General features: G+C 31.5%; 1 protein-coding gene across 2 annotated transcripts in view; it reads left to right on the top strand.

The window, feature by feature from the left end:
* The window catches only part of LOC147762137 (uncharacterized), a 169606-nt gene extending 155991 nt beyond the window's left edge, over positions 1-13615 (top strand). Inside the window, exons 1-6 of one of the 2 annotated variants that reach the window (XM_087010740.1) lie at positions 10481-10781; positions 11215-11386; positions 11691-11928; positions 12122-12206; positions 12484-12624; positions 12919-13615. In XM_087010740.1, coding sequence (XP_086866866.1) covers positions 11889-11928; positions 12122-12206; positions 12484-12624; positions 12919-12949 — 297 coding nt within the window. In that variant the 5' untranslated portion in view covers positions 10481-10781; positions 11215-11386; positions 11691-11888 and the 3' untranslated portion in view covers positions 12950-13615. Of the gene's footprint in view, positions 1-10480; positions 10782-11214; positions 11387-11690; positions 11929-12121; positions 12207-12483; positions 12625-12918 lie in introns of those variants that run through there. The other variant, XM_087010741.1, reaches the window with a different exon arrangement.
* The last annotated feature ends 379 nt before the right edge of the window (positions 13616-13994 follow it).

The following is a 13994-nucleotide window of genomic DNA, read 5'->3' as shown; positions in this document are numbered from 1 at the left end:
TGACAAAATTATTATCGTTTAACTATTTTAAGTCCTGGGATTTGCCAGTCTTTTCAATGTAATTTTTCAGTTTTTTCAGTTGTATTGTTCTTTTTCCAGAGAACCCTTACCATGAAGATGCAGGCAGTGAAAGACAGCAGCAAGAACAGCACTATGTCTTATCCATGTGTACAATACATGATATGTGGCAAGATTTAGGACATTGTCAAATGTTGTGATAACAACAAGCCATTCCAGAAACCCATTGTAAGGAGTAATCTGCATCTCCCATTGATAGTAAGGAGAAGTCTTGTATGGGTATATATTGTTTTCCAGATAAAAATTATAGGTAATTTGCAACCTCTTACACAAACAACCTCAAATCATCACATAAGCTATTTTATTTTATAATCACATTGCAAAATTATTAACATTTAACTATTTTTAGCCATGGAATTTGCCATAATTTTCAGTGTAATTTACAGTTTTTTCAAAGATATTGTTGGAAGAAGATACTTTTCATTTAACACAATCATTTGATCAGCTTTTCACAGATTTTTATTGTTGTTAAGCATCTTTTGTACAAATTTCAGAAATATTGGACTAGATTTGACAAATTTATTACCGTTTAACTATTTTAAGTCCAGGGATTTGCCTGTCTTTTCAATGTAAATTTCAGTTTTCCCAAATATGTTGTCCCAAAAACACTTATCATTAGAAACAGTCAACTGATCAGCTTATCACAGATTTTTATTGTTGTTAAGCATCATTTGTACAAATTTCAGAAATATTGGACAAGATTTGACAAAATTATAAACGTTTAACTATTTTAAAAGCCTTTTTTTTGCTGTCTTAATGTAAATTTCAGTTTTCCCAAAGTTGTTGTCCCAAAACCACTTATCATTAGATACAGTCAACTGATCAGCTTATCACAGGTTTTTATTGTTTTTAAGCATCATTTATACAAATTTCAGAAATATTGGACTAGATTTGATAAAATTATTAACGTTTAACTATTTAAAGTCAGGGGATTTGCCAGTCTTTTCAATGTAATTTTCAGTTTTTTCAGTTATATTGTTCTTTTTCCAGAGTACTCTTACCACGAAGAAGCAGGCAGTGAAAGACAGCACCAAGAGCAGCACTATGTCTTATCCATGTGTACAACACATGGAATGTGGCAAGATTTAGGACATTGTCAAATATTTTGATAACAACAACCCATTCCAGATACTCATTGTAAGGAGTAATCTGCATCTGGCATATAGTAAGGAGAAGTGTTGTATGGGTATATATTTTTTCCAGATAACAGTTATAGGTAATTTGCAACCTCTTACACAAACAACCTCAAGTCATCACATTTGCTAATTTATTTTATAATCACTTTGCAAAATTATTAACATTTAACTATTTAAGCCATGAAAGTTGCCAGTGTTTTCAGTGTAATTTTCAGTATTTTCAAGGATATTGTCCCCAAAAGACACTTTTCATTAGAAACAGTTATTTGGTCAGCTTATCACAGATTTTTATTGTTGTTAAGCATCTTTTGTACAAATTTCAGAAACACTGGACACGATTTGACAAAATTATTAACGTTTAACTATTTTAAGTCCTGGGATATGCCTGTCTTTTCAATGCAAATTTCAGTTTTCCCAAATATGTTGTCCCAAAAAACACTTTTCATTAGATATAGTCCACAGATCATCCAATCTTAGATTTTTATTGTTGTTAAGCATCATTTGTACAAATTTCAGAAATATTGAACTAGATTTGACAAAATTATTATCGTTTAACTATTTTAAGTCCTGGGATTTGCCAGTCTTTTCAATGTAATTTTTCAGTTTTCCCAAATATGCTGTCCCAAAAACACTTATCATTAGATACAGTCAACTGATCAGCTTATCACAGATTTTTATTGTTGTTAAGCATCATTTTTACAAATTTCAGAAATATTGGACAAGATTTGACAAAATTATTAACGTTTAACTATTTAAAGTCCTGGGATCTGCCAGTCTTTTCAATGTAATTTTTCAATTTTTTTCAGTTATATTGTTCTTTTTCCAGAGAACCCTTACCATGAAGATGCAGGCAGTGAAAGACAGCAGCAAGAGCAGCACTATGTCTTATCCATGTGTACAATACATGATATGTGGCAAGATTTAGGACATTGTCAAATGTTGTGATAACAACAAGCTATTCCAGAAACCCATTGTAAGGAGTAATCTGCATATGACATTGATAGTATTTTTATTGTTGTTAAGCATCTTTTGTACAAATTTCAGAAATATTGGAAAAGCTTTGACTAAATTAATAATGCTTAACTATTTTAAGTCCTGGGTTTTGCCAGTCTTTTGAATGTAAATTTCAGTTTCCCAAATATATTGTACCCAAAAAACACTTTTCATTAGGTACAGACAACTGAATTTAATCTTGTACAGATTTTTATTGTTGTTAAGCATCATTTGTACAAATTTCAGAAATATTGGACTAGATTTGACAAAATTATTAACATTTAACTATTATGAGCCATGGAATTTGCCAGTTCTTTTCAGTGTAATTTTCAGTTTTTTCAAAGATATTGTCAGAAGAAGAAACTTTTCATTAGACACAGTCATTTGATCAGCTTATCACAGATTTTTATTGTTGTTAAGCATCATTTATACAAATTTCAGTAACACTGTACAAGAGTTGACAAAATTATTAATGTTTAACCATTTTAAGTCCTGGAATTTGCCAGTCTTTTCAATGTAAATTTCAGTTTTCCCAAATACGTTGTCCCAAAAAACACTTTTCAACAGTCAACAGATCATCTAATCACAGATTTTTATTGTTGTTAAGCATCATTTGTACAAATTTCAGAAATATTGGACAAGATTTGACAAAATAATTAACATTTAACTATTTTAAGTCCTGGGTTTTGACAGTCTTTTCAACGTAAATTTCAGTTTTCCTAAATATGTTGTCCCAAAAAGACACTTTTCATAAGATACAGTCAACAGATCAGCTTATCACAGATTTCTATTGTTGTTAAGCATCATTTGTTCAAATTTCAGAAATATTGGACTAGATTTGACAAAATTATTATCGATTAACTATTTTAAGTCATTACATTTCAGTCTTTTCAATGTAATTTTCAGTTTTTTCAGTTATATTGATCTTTTTCCAGAGTATGCTTACCATGAAAGAGCAGGCAGTGAAAGACAGCACCAAGAGCAGCACTATGTCTTATCCATGTGTACAATACATGATATGTGGCAAGATTTAGGACATTGTCAAATGTTGTGATAACAACAACCCATTCCAGAAACCCATTGTAAGGAGTAAACTGCATCTGGCATTGATAGTAAGGAGAAGTCTTGTATGGGTATATATTGTTTTTCAGATAACAGTTATAGGTAATTTGCAACCTCTTACACAAACAACCTAGTCATCACATTTGTTATTTCATTTATAATTACATGGCAAAATTATTAAAATTTAACTATTTTAAGCCATGGAATTTGCCAGTGTTTTCAGTGTAATTTTCAGTTTTTTCAAAGATATTGTTGCAAGAAGATACTTTTCATTAGACACAGTCATTTGATCAGCTTATCACAGATTTTTATTGTTGTTAAGCATCATTTGTACAAATTTCAGAAATATTGGACAAGATTTGACAAAATTATTAATGTTTAACCATTTTAAGTCCTGGAATTTGCCAGTCTTTTCAATGTAAATTTCAGTTTTCCCAAATATATTGTCCCCAAAAGACACTTTTCATTAGATGCAGTCAACTGATCATCTTATCAAAGATTTCTATTGTTGTTAAGCATCATTTGTTCAAATTTCAGAAATATTGGACTAGATTTGACAATATTATTATCGATTAACTATTTTAAGTCATTGCATTTGCCAGTCTTTTCAATGTAATTTTCAGTTTTTTCAGTTATATTGTTCTTTTTCCAGAGTACTCTTACCATGAAAAGGCAGGCAGTGAAAGACAGCACCAAGAGCAGCACTATGTCTTATCCATGTGTACAACACATGGAATGTGGCAAGATTTAGGACATTGTCAAATACTGTGATAACAACAACCAATTCCAGAAACCCATTGTAAGGAGTAAACTGCATCTGGCATTGGTAGTAAGGAGAAGTCTTGTATGGGTATATATTGTTTTCCAGATAACAGTTATAGGTTATTGCAACCTGCTACACAAACAAACTCAAATCATCACATTTGCTATTTGCCTTCAAAGTAAATAATACATTGCAATATTGAAATATTTGTTTTGGTTAATTTTCACTCTTCTGTTTATCAATTTCCCATAAATATGACACTTAAGAAAGACATAGACAACTGATCAGCTCATCACCAATTCTTATTGTTGTTAAGCATCATTTGTCAAAATTTCAGAAATATTGAACAAGATTTGTCAAAATTATTAATGTTTAACTCTATTAAGTTATGGAATTTGTCAGTGTTTTCAGTGTAATTTTCAGCTTTCTCAAATCTCGACACTTAATAAAAGACACAAACAGCTGATCAGCTTATCATAGATTTTTATTGTTGTTAAACATCAATAGAACAGATTTCAGAAACATAGGACAAGGTTTGTTAAAATTATTAATATTTAACTATTTTAAGTCATGGAATTTGTCATTGTTTTCAGTGTCATTTTCAGTTTTCTCCATATATTGTCAGAAGAAAATACTTTTCATTAGACACAGTCAACTGATCAGCTCATCACCAATTTTTATTGTTGTTAAGCACCATTTGTCAAAATTTCAGAAATATTGAACAAGATTTAACAAAATTATTAATGTTGAACTATTTTAAGTCATGGGATTTGCCAGTGTAATTTTCAGTTTTCTCAAATATATTATCCGAAGAAAATACTTTTCATTAAACACAGTCAACTGATCAGCTTATCACAGATTTTTAATGCTGTGAAGCATCATTTGTAAAAATTTCAGAAATATTGGACAAGATTTGACAAAATAATTAACATTTAACTATTTTAAGTCCTGGGTTTTGACAGTCTTATCAACGTAAATTTCAGTTTTTTCAGTTATATTGTTCTTTTTCCAGAGTACTCTTACCATGAAAAGGCAGGCAGTGAAAGACAGCACCAAGAGCAGCACTATGTCTTATCCATGTGTACAACACATGGAATGTGGCAAGATTTAGGATATTGTCAAATACTGTGATAACAACAACCCATTCCAGAAACCCATTGTAAGGAGTAATCTGCATCTGGCATTGATAGTAAGGAGAAGTCTTGTATGGGTATATATTGTTTTCCAGATAACAGTTATAGGTAATTTGCAACCTCTTACACAAACAACCTCATCACATTTGCTATTTTATTTTATAATCACATTGCAAAATTATTAAAATTTAACTATTTTAAGCCATGGAATTTGCCAATGTTTTCAGTGTAATTTTCAGTTTTTTCAAAGATATTGTCGCAAGAAGATACTTTTCATTAGACACAGTCATTTGATCAGCTTATCACAGATTTTTATTGTTGTTAAGCATCATTTGTACAAATTTCAGTAACACTGTACAAGATTTGACAAAATTATTAACGTTTAACCATTTTAAGTCCTGGAATTTGCCAGTCTTTTCAATGTAAATTTCAGTTTTCCCAAATACGTTGTCCCAAAAAACACTTTTCATTAGATGCAGTCAACAGATCATCTAATCACAGATTTTTATTGTTGTTAAGCACCATTTGTACAAATTTCAGAAATATTGAACTAGATTTGACAAAATAATAAACATTTAACTATTTTAAGTCCTTGGTTTTGACAGTCTTTTCAACGTAAATTTCAGTTTTCCTAAATATGTTGTCCCAAAAAGACACTTTTCATAAGATACAGTCAACAGATCAGCTTATCACAGATTTCTATTGTTGTTAAGCATCATTTGTTCAAATTTCAGAAATATTGAACTAGATTTGACAAAATTATTATCGTTTAACTATTTTAAGTCCTGGGATTTGCCAGTCTTTTCAATGTAATTTTTCAGTTTTTTTCAGTTGTATTGTTCTTTTTCCAGAGAACCCTTACCATGAAGAAGCAGGCAGTGAAAGACAGCAGCAAGAACAGCACTATGTCTTATCCATGTGTACAATACATGATATGTGGCAAGATTTAGGACACTGTCAAATGTTGTGATAACAACAACCCATTCCAGAAACCCATTGTAAGGAGTAATCTGCATCTGGCATTGATAGTAAGGAGAAGTCTTGTATGGGTATATATTGTTTTCCAGATAAAAGTTATAGGTAATTTGCAACCTCTTACACAAACAACCTAAAATCATCAGATAAGCTATTTTATTTTATAATCACATTGCAAAATTATTAACATTTAACTATTTTAAGCCATGAAATTTGCCAGTGTTTTCAGTGTAATTTTCAGTTTTTTCAAAGATATTGTCGCAAGAAGATACTTTTCATTAGACACAGTCATTTGATCAGCTTATCACAGATTTTTATTGTTGTTAAGCATCTTTTGTACAAATTTCAGAAACACTGGACATGATTTGACAAAATTATTAACGTTTAACTATTTTAAGTCCTGGGATATGCCTGGCTTTTCAAGGTAAATTTCAGTTTTCCCAAATATGTTGTCCCAAAAAACACTTTTCATTAGATATAGTCCACAGATCATCCAATCTTATATTTTTATTGTTGTTAAGCATCATTTGTACAAATTTTAGAAATAGTGGACAAGATTTGACAAAATTATTAAAATTTAACTATTTTAAGTCCTGGGATTTGCCTGGCTTTTCAAGGTAAATTTTCAGTTGTCCCAAATTTGTTGTCCCAAAAATCACTTTTCATTAAATACAGTCAACTGATCATCTTATCACAGATTGTTATTGTTGTTCAGCATCATTTGTACAAATTTCAGAAATATTGAACTAGATTTGACAAAATTATTATCGTTTAACTATTTTAAGTCCTGGGATTTGCCAGTCTTTTCAATGTAATTTTTCAGTTTTTTCAGTTGTATTGTTCTTTTTCCAGAGAACCCTTACCATGAAGATGCAGGCAGTGAAAGACAGCAGCAAGAACAGCACTATGTCTTATCCATGTGTACAATACATGATATGTGGCAAGATTTAGGACATTGTCAAATGTTGTGATAACAACAAGCCATTCCAGAAACCCATTGTAAGGAGTAATCTGCATCTCCCATTGATAGTAAGGAGAAGTCTTGTATGGGTATATATTGTTTTCCAGATAAAAATTATAGGTAATTTGCAACCTCTTACACAAACAACCTCAAATCATCACATAAGCTATTTTATTTTATAATCACATTGCAAAATTATTAACATTTAACTATTTTTAGCCATGGAATTTGCCATAATTTTCAGTGTAATTTACAGTTTTTTCAAAGATATTGTTGGAAGAAGATACTTTTCATTTAACACAATCATTTGATCAGCTTTTCACAGATTTTTATTGTTGTTAAGCATCTTTTGTACAAATTTCAGAAATATTGGACTAGATTTGACAAATTTATTACCGTTTAACTATTTTAAGTCCAGGGATTTGCCTGTCTTTTCAATGTAAATTTCAGTTTTCCCAAATATGTTGTCCCAAAAACACTTATCATTAGAAACAGTCAACTGATCAGCTTATCACAGATTTTTATTGTTGTTAAGCATCATTTGTACAAATTTCAGAAATATTGGACAAGATTTGACAAAATTATAAACGTTTAACTATTTTAAAAGCCTTTTTTTTGCTGTCTTAATGTAAATTTCAGTTTTCCCAAAGTTGTTGTCCCAAAACCACTTATCATTAGATACAGTCAACTGATCAGCTTATCACAGGTTTTTATTGTTTTTAAGCATCATTTATACAAATTTCAGAAATATTGGACTAGATTTGATAAAATTATTAACGTTTAACTATTTAAAGTCAGGGGATTTGCCAGTCTTTTCAATGTAATTTTCAGTTTTTTCAGTTATATTGTTCTTTTTCCAGAGTACTCTTACCACGAAGAAGCAGGCAGTGAAAGACAGCACCAAGAGCAGCACTATGTCTTATCCATGTGTACAACACATGGAATGTGGCAAGATTTAGGACATTGTCAAATATTTTGATAACAACAACCCATTCCAGATACTCATTGTAAGGAGTAATCTGCATCTGGCATATAGTAAGGAGAAGTGTTGTATGGGTATATATTTTTTCCAGATAACAGTTATAGGTAATTTGCAACCTCTTACACAAACAACCTCAAGTCATCACATTTGCTAATTTATTTTATAATCACTTTGCAAAATTATTAACATTTAACTATTTAAGCCATGAAAGTTGCCAGTGTTTTCAGTGTAATTTTCAGTATTTTCAAGGATATTGTCCCCAAAAGACACTTTTCATTAGAAACAGTTATTTGGTCAGCTTATCACAGATTTTTATTGTTGTTAAGCATCTTTTGTACAAATTTCAGAAACACTGGACACGATTTGACAAAATTATTAACGTTTAACTATTTTAAGTCCTGGGATATGCCTGTCTTTTCAATGCAAATTTCAGTTTTCCCAAATATGTTGTCCCAAAAAACACTTTTCATTAGATATAGTCCACAGATCATCCAATCTTAGATTTTTATTGTTGTTAAGCATCATTTGTACAAATTTCAGAAATATTGAACTAGATTTGACAAAATTATTATCGTTTAACTATTTTAAGTCCTGGGATTTGCCAGTCTTTTCAATGTAATTTTTCAGTTTTCCCAAATATGCTGTCCCAAAAACACTTATCATTAGATACAGTCAACTGATCAGCTTATCACAGATTTTTATTGTTGTTAAGCATCATTTTTACAAATTTCAGAAATATTGGACAAGATTTGACAAAATTATTAACGTTTAACTATTTAAAGTCCTGGGATCTGCCAGTCTTTTCAATGTAATTTTTCAATTTTTTTCAGTTATATTGTTCTTTTTCCAGAGAACCCTTACCATGAAGATGCAGGCAGTGAAAGACAGCAGCAAGAGCAGCACTATGTCTTATCCATGTGTACAATACATGATATGTGGCAAGATTTAGGACATTGTCAAATGTTGTGATAACAACAAGCTATTCCAGAAACCCATTGTAAGGAGTAATCTGCATATGACATTGATAGTATTTTTATTGTTGTTAAGCATCTTTTGTACAAATTTCAGAAATATTGGAAAAGCTTTGACTAAATTAATAATGCTTAACTATTTTAAGTCCTGGGTTTTGCCAGTCTTTTGAATGTAAATTTCAGTTTCCCAAATATATTGTACCCAAAAAACACTTTTCATTAGGTACAGACAACTGAATTTAATCTTGTACAGATTTTTATTGTTGTTAAGCATCATTTGTACAAATTTCAGAAATATTGGACTAGATTTGACAAAATTATTAACATTTAACTATTTTAAGTCATTGAATTTGATATGTCAGATAAACAATATTGTGGCAAGTAATTTCCTATTCCTTTTAGCATTTTAATGTGAAACAAAGTTTTCAAGATGGTCATGCATTTGTCTGATTTGTGAAGCATTTCCATATTGCTGTCATCTAGGTTTATTATTATGTCTGTCTGGTTTGGCCTTCAAACAGATGAAACCATGTCTTTGGAAAATCTTATGATAAAAAAATTAGACATAAATTTATTACCGCAGTAAATACTGTATAAGATGAGAATGGTTGCTCAGCACATAAATTGTTTTATAAGCCTGAATGGACAAGTGTTTTTATACACTGTAAAATGTGACTATAATAAGTTAATGATAATGGTACTGGTACTGGTAATAGGCGTATACTGATGGTACTGGACAGCTGGATAAGATAGGTATCCCCTATCATGTCTTTACTATATACAGTTGATTGGATGGGAAGGTACTGGTACTGGTAATAGATATATACTGATGGTACTGGACAGCTGGATAAGATAGGTATCCCCTATCATGTCTTTACTATATACAGTTGATTGGATGGGAAGGTACTGGTACTGGTAATAGACATATACTGATGGTACTGGACAGCTGGATAAGATAGGTATCCCCTATCATGTCTTTACTATATACAGTTGATTGGATGGGAAGGTACTGGTACTGGTAATAGATATATACTGATGGTACTGGACAGCTGGATAAGATAGGTATCCCCTATCATGTCTTTACTATATACAGTTGATTGGATGGGAAGGTACTGGTACTGGTAATAGATATATACTGATGGTACTGGACAGCTGGATAAGATAGGTACCCCCTATCATGCCTTTAGTATTTTAAAACTGAGGTTGAGCGATCTAGTTGTCCAGTGATGTCATTTGCACTATTTTCCCCCTAGAAGAAGATCTACATTGAGATGCTTTTAAAACATGGTGTATTAGGAAATTCAGTCTTGAAACTTATCGTTTATTTTTAATGTATGTGATGGATATTTGTTTATATTTATCCAGTTAAGTAGACATGGAATTATCACCGTATACTCTTCTCATTCTTGTCTTATAGATGTAATACATGTTCTATATGGAATAGAGTTTTTTTACCAAAGAATTATTTAGTAAAAGATATGACCCTTCTAAAAAGCTGAGTTTCAGTTATATTTGAATATTTTTGTGTTTGATTTGTCCATAAAAGAAAGTACACTTTCAAATTTCTTATTTTTCAGAAAGCTGTACTGGGTGGGCTACCAGCTGTACTGGGTGGACTACCAGCTGGAGCAGATGTTTGTGTCTGTGTTGAATGTCACCAGTGGTAAGACTCTCCTGTCCACTGAGATGTCCAACCCAAGGGCAGTGGCTGCTGACCCATTCACAGGGTAAGAGAAACTTGAAAAGAAACATTACCTTGGGATAACATAGTGGAGTGTGTTCTAGTGAGAACTGCATATATAAGATGTACATGTCATGTTTTATCTTCTAGTCTTCTCCACTATGATACTGTGATTCTATCAAAGTGGTTTCACCATATATTCTGCCATTAATATTAATTCTTTGGGCAAGGTTATTTTCAGTTATGATTAATTCCTCTCGTTTTGTTTTTAACCATAAAATAAGATAAATAGGATCATGACACAATTGGTTAAGAAAAATAACTAAAAAAATGTAAAATTGTAGATAATGATAATAATAATAAATTTTTAATGGCCCAATATAAAGTCAGTGACTGCATACTCATGTTTGACATTGCTAATTTACTGATTTATATTAGTAATTTAAAATATGTATGATATGCTAGGCATTTTATTCCAGATATATTTTACTGGACAGACTGGGGTCATATCTCTTACATTGCTGGTGTGAGAATGGACGTCATAAACTGGTCATCTCTGATCATGGAAAAACTGGACTGGCCTAATTCTTTGACAATTGACTATGTCACCAGGAAGATGTGGTGGGCTGATGCACATCTGGATTACATTGAGTTAGTCTCAGCTTTTAGTTATTGATTTTATAGGAAAATGTCAATGAATACTCTAATTTTTTATTATTGGAAAAAATTTTTTGATAAAATGTATTATATTTAGAACATCTTAAGTTGGCAAATGAAACCAAATTTGGTATTTGGTACTGTCACAGGTTATTACCTGCACCACAGCCAAGCAGGTCTGGAGGTTGTAAAGTTGATCTTCTTGTAACTGAGACATAAACGGTTCGCTGCAGGTTATATAGTTTTTCTTGTTCCATTTATATGAAATGATGTAAAATCTAATACATATGTACATTAGATTTCAGGTATGCCAACCTTGATGGCAGCAACAGACAGTTAATTGGTCATATCAGAAGTCAGAATAGTCCACATATTTGCCATTGCTGTATTTGAAGACTGGATATATTGGACTGACTGGAACCATCTGAGTATTGAAAAAGCTGACAAGTACACAGGCACTAACCAGACATCACTGGTCAACACAATCCACAGGCCCATGGACCTCAAGGTCATGCACCCTCTGCAACAGATACAAGGTACTGTAAGAATTATTTAGTTTACATTAGATTTTGCCAAGAAAGGACTATTTAGCCATATGTAAAATTGGAAGTATATATTCAGTTTTGGATAAATTTTATTCATTTTGTGATTCAGAATTTTGATTTTACTTCCTCGATGAATTATTTCCCTTTCTGAGTTGAAACATTCCCAGGAAATGTGTTATTTCAGAAACAACTGTCATTGTGGTCCCCATTATACTTGTGGTCATCCTATTAGTGGTCATAAAAGTTGTGTTCCTATTTCTGCAAAGAAGGTCAGATTTCTCTTTCTCTGTCTCTCTCTTTCTTTCTCACTCTCGCAAAGAATTTTAAAGAAAATTTGTTAAGTCATCTTAGATGATATCAAATACATCTTAGAAAATAAGGTATTCATTATCAAACAGATTTTGCTTCAAGGCACATCAGGTATAATCATTACAGCAATTTATTTGTAATTCATTTGATATTTATTATAAGTCCAGATCTTAATCTTTTGGTAATGATATCAAACGATTCCCCTGGATATTGAAATAGTTGTTGTTATGATTTCAGTATGAGCAAGGCCTTGCATTCCAGTGGTGGGGGCGAGTTCAGACTGGGGCACCTGCAGGAACGATGGCTTTCCATGGAGGCAATGTTGTGGCAATCAGCATGCCAAAATTTGTATATGACATCTCTGTGGCACAGAATGGGGTATATAGTCACATATTGTATAGAAATGTGATCAGTAAAAGATTTGAGGGTTTAATTTGGATACTCACTTGAGATAAAAGACAGAAGATTAGAAACTATGAAGTATTCAGTATTTTGCATATATAGTAGAAAAGCATGCACAGCTTCATCTTCTTGTTTTATGGGGTTTTTTTTGTTTGTTGGTTGGTTTTTTTTTTTCACAAATTGCCTGTGAAAATATTTTATTTTATACTTTGTTAACTGGAAATTTTCTTTTTATTCACTGGTCTAAAGTGCTAATCTTTTTTCTTGTAGGATGCAATGGAACCAAAGTACAACAAAATGAAGAATTCCAGGACTACAACAAACCAACCAATTTCTCCAACTCAATGTATGACAGTAGAACAGAATAGAACCTGCTAACCCCCCTAAAAAAGGACATCACCAGCCCCACTCACTCCAATGGGGTAGCAGACAACCAGTCATCAGAGATCACAGTCCATATAACACATACAGAACTCTGTCCTTCAGTAATGGAAAACAATTATGACACTGATGTTTTAGTCACTGATAGTGATTTATGATACCAAAGATTTTTGACCATAAAAATTCTTGATGATCAAAAGAGTTCTTTCAAGTTTGTTTTAATACATTATCCTAGGAAAACATCTGTGTAGGATGCCATGGTGTACTCAACATTCCAAGAAGTTTTGTCTTGGTTCAGAAAAGGGTAGAAGATAAATTTGTATTTCACAAATATACAAAACATGTTGATGCTTTTTCCTTCTGGCTTTAGATGTATGTCCTGTGACATTTATATAGACGTCTTCATGTGGAAATTTTATTAATTTTCTATAAATATAAATTTGAAGCTTTAAGAAGGCTGGAAGAAAATTTGTCCCACACCATTGGAACATTCACTCATATATAATTTTTATTTACAGACACAGATGTGTCTGTACATTGCTGTCACCTGTGTCTTTCAGTGTAATAGCGATAAGTGGAAAAACTATTTGACCTTTTGTCTTCAAACTTAAAGAACTGATAAATATTCATAAAATGCAGATCAAGTTTGAAATTCGGCTTGATTGGAACATTTCTACAAAACTTTCCTGCTTTTTTCAGTGTAACTTATCCTCTGTTAAACATTTTCATAAATAATGAAAACACAGTTTTACCTTTTGTCTTCAAATTTACATAATGTAAAACTGATGAATATTCATGAAATACAGGTTGAGTCCAAAAATCAGCTTTATTGGAACAAAGTTTTTTTTTTCTCTTCTCAGATTATTTTATCCACCATTATATATTGAAAACACCGTTTTACCGTTTGTCTTCAAATTTACAGAGCTGAGTATACATGACATACAGGCTGAATTAGAAAATCAGCT

The sequence above is a fragment of the Lingula anatina genome, chromosome 4 (genome assembly GCF_051362555.1).
Source record: "Lingula anatina isolate TDL-2025a chromosome 4, LinAna3.0, whole genome shotgun sequence".
Lineage (NCBI taxonomy): Eukaryota > Metazoa > Brachiopoda > Lingulata > Lingulida > Lingulidae > Lingula > Lingula anatina.
The sequence above is the reverse complement of the archived record's forward strand: the minus strand, read 5'-3'. Positions and strand labels throughout refer to the sequence as shown.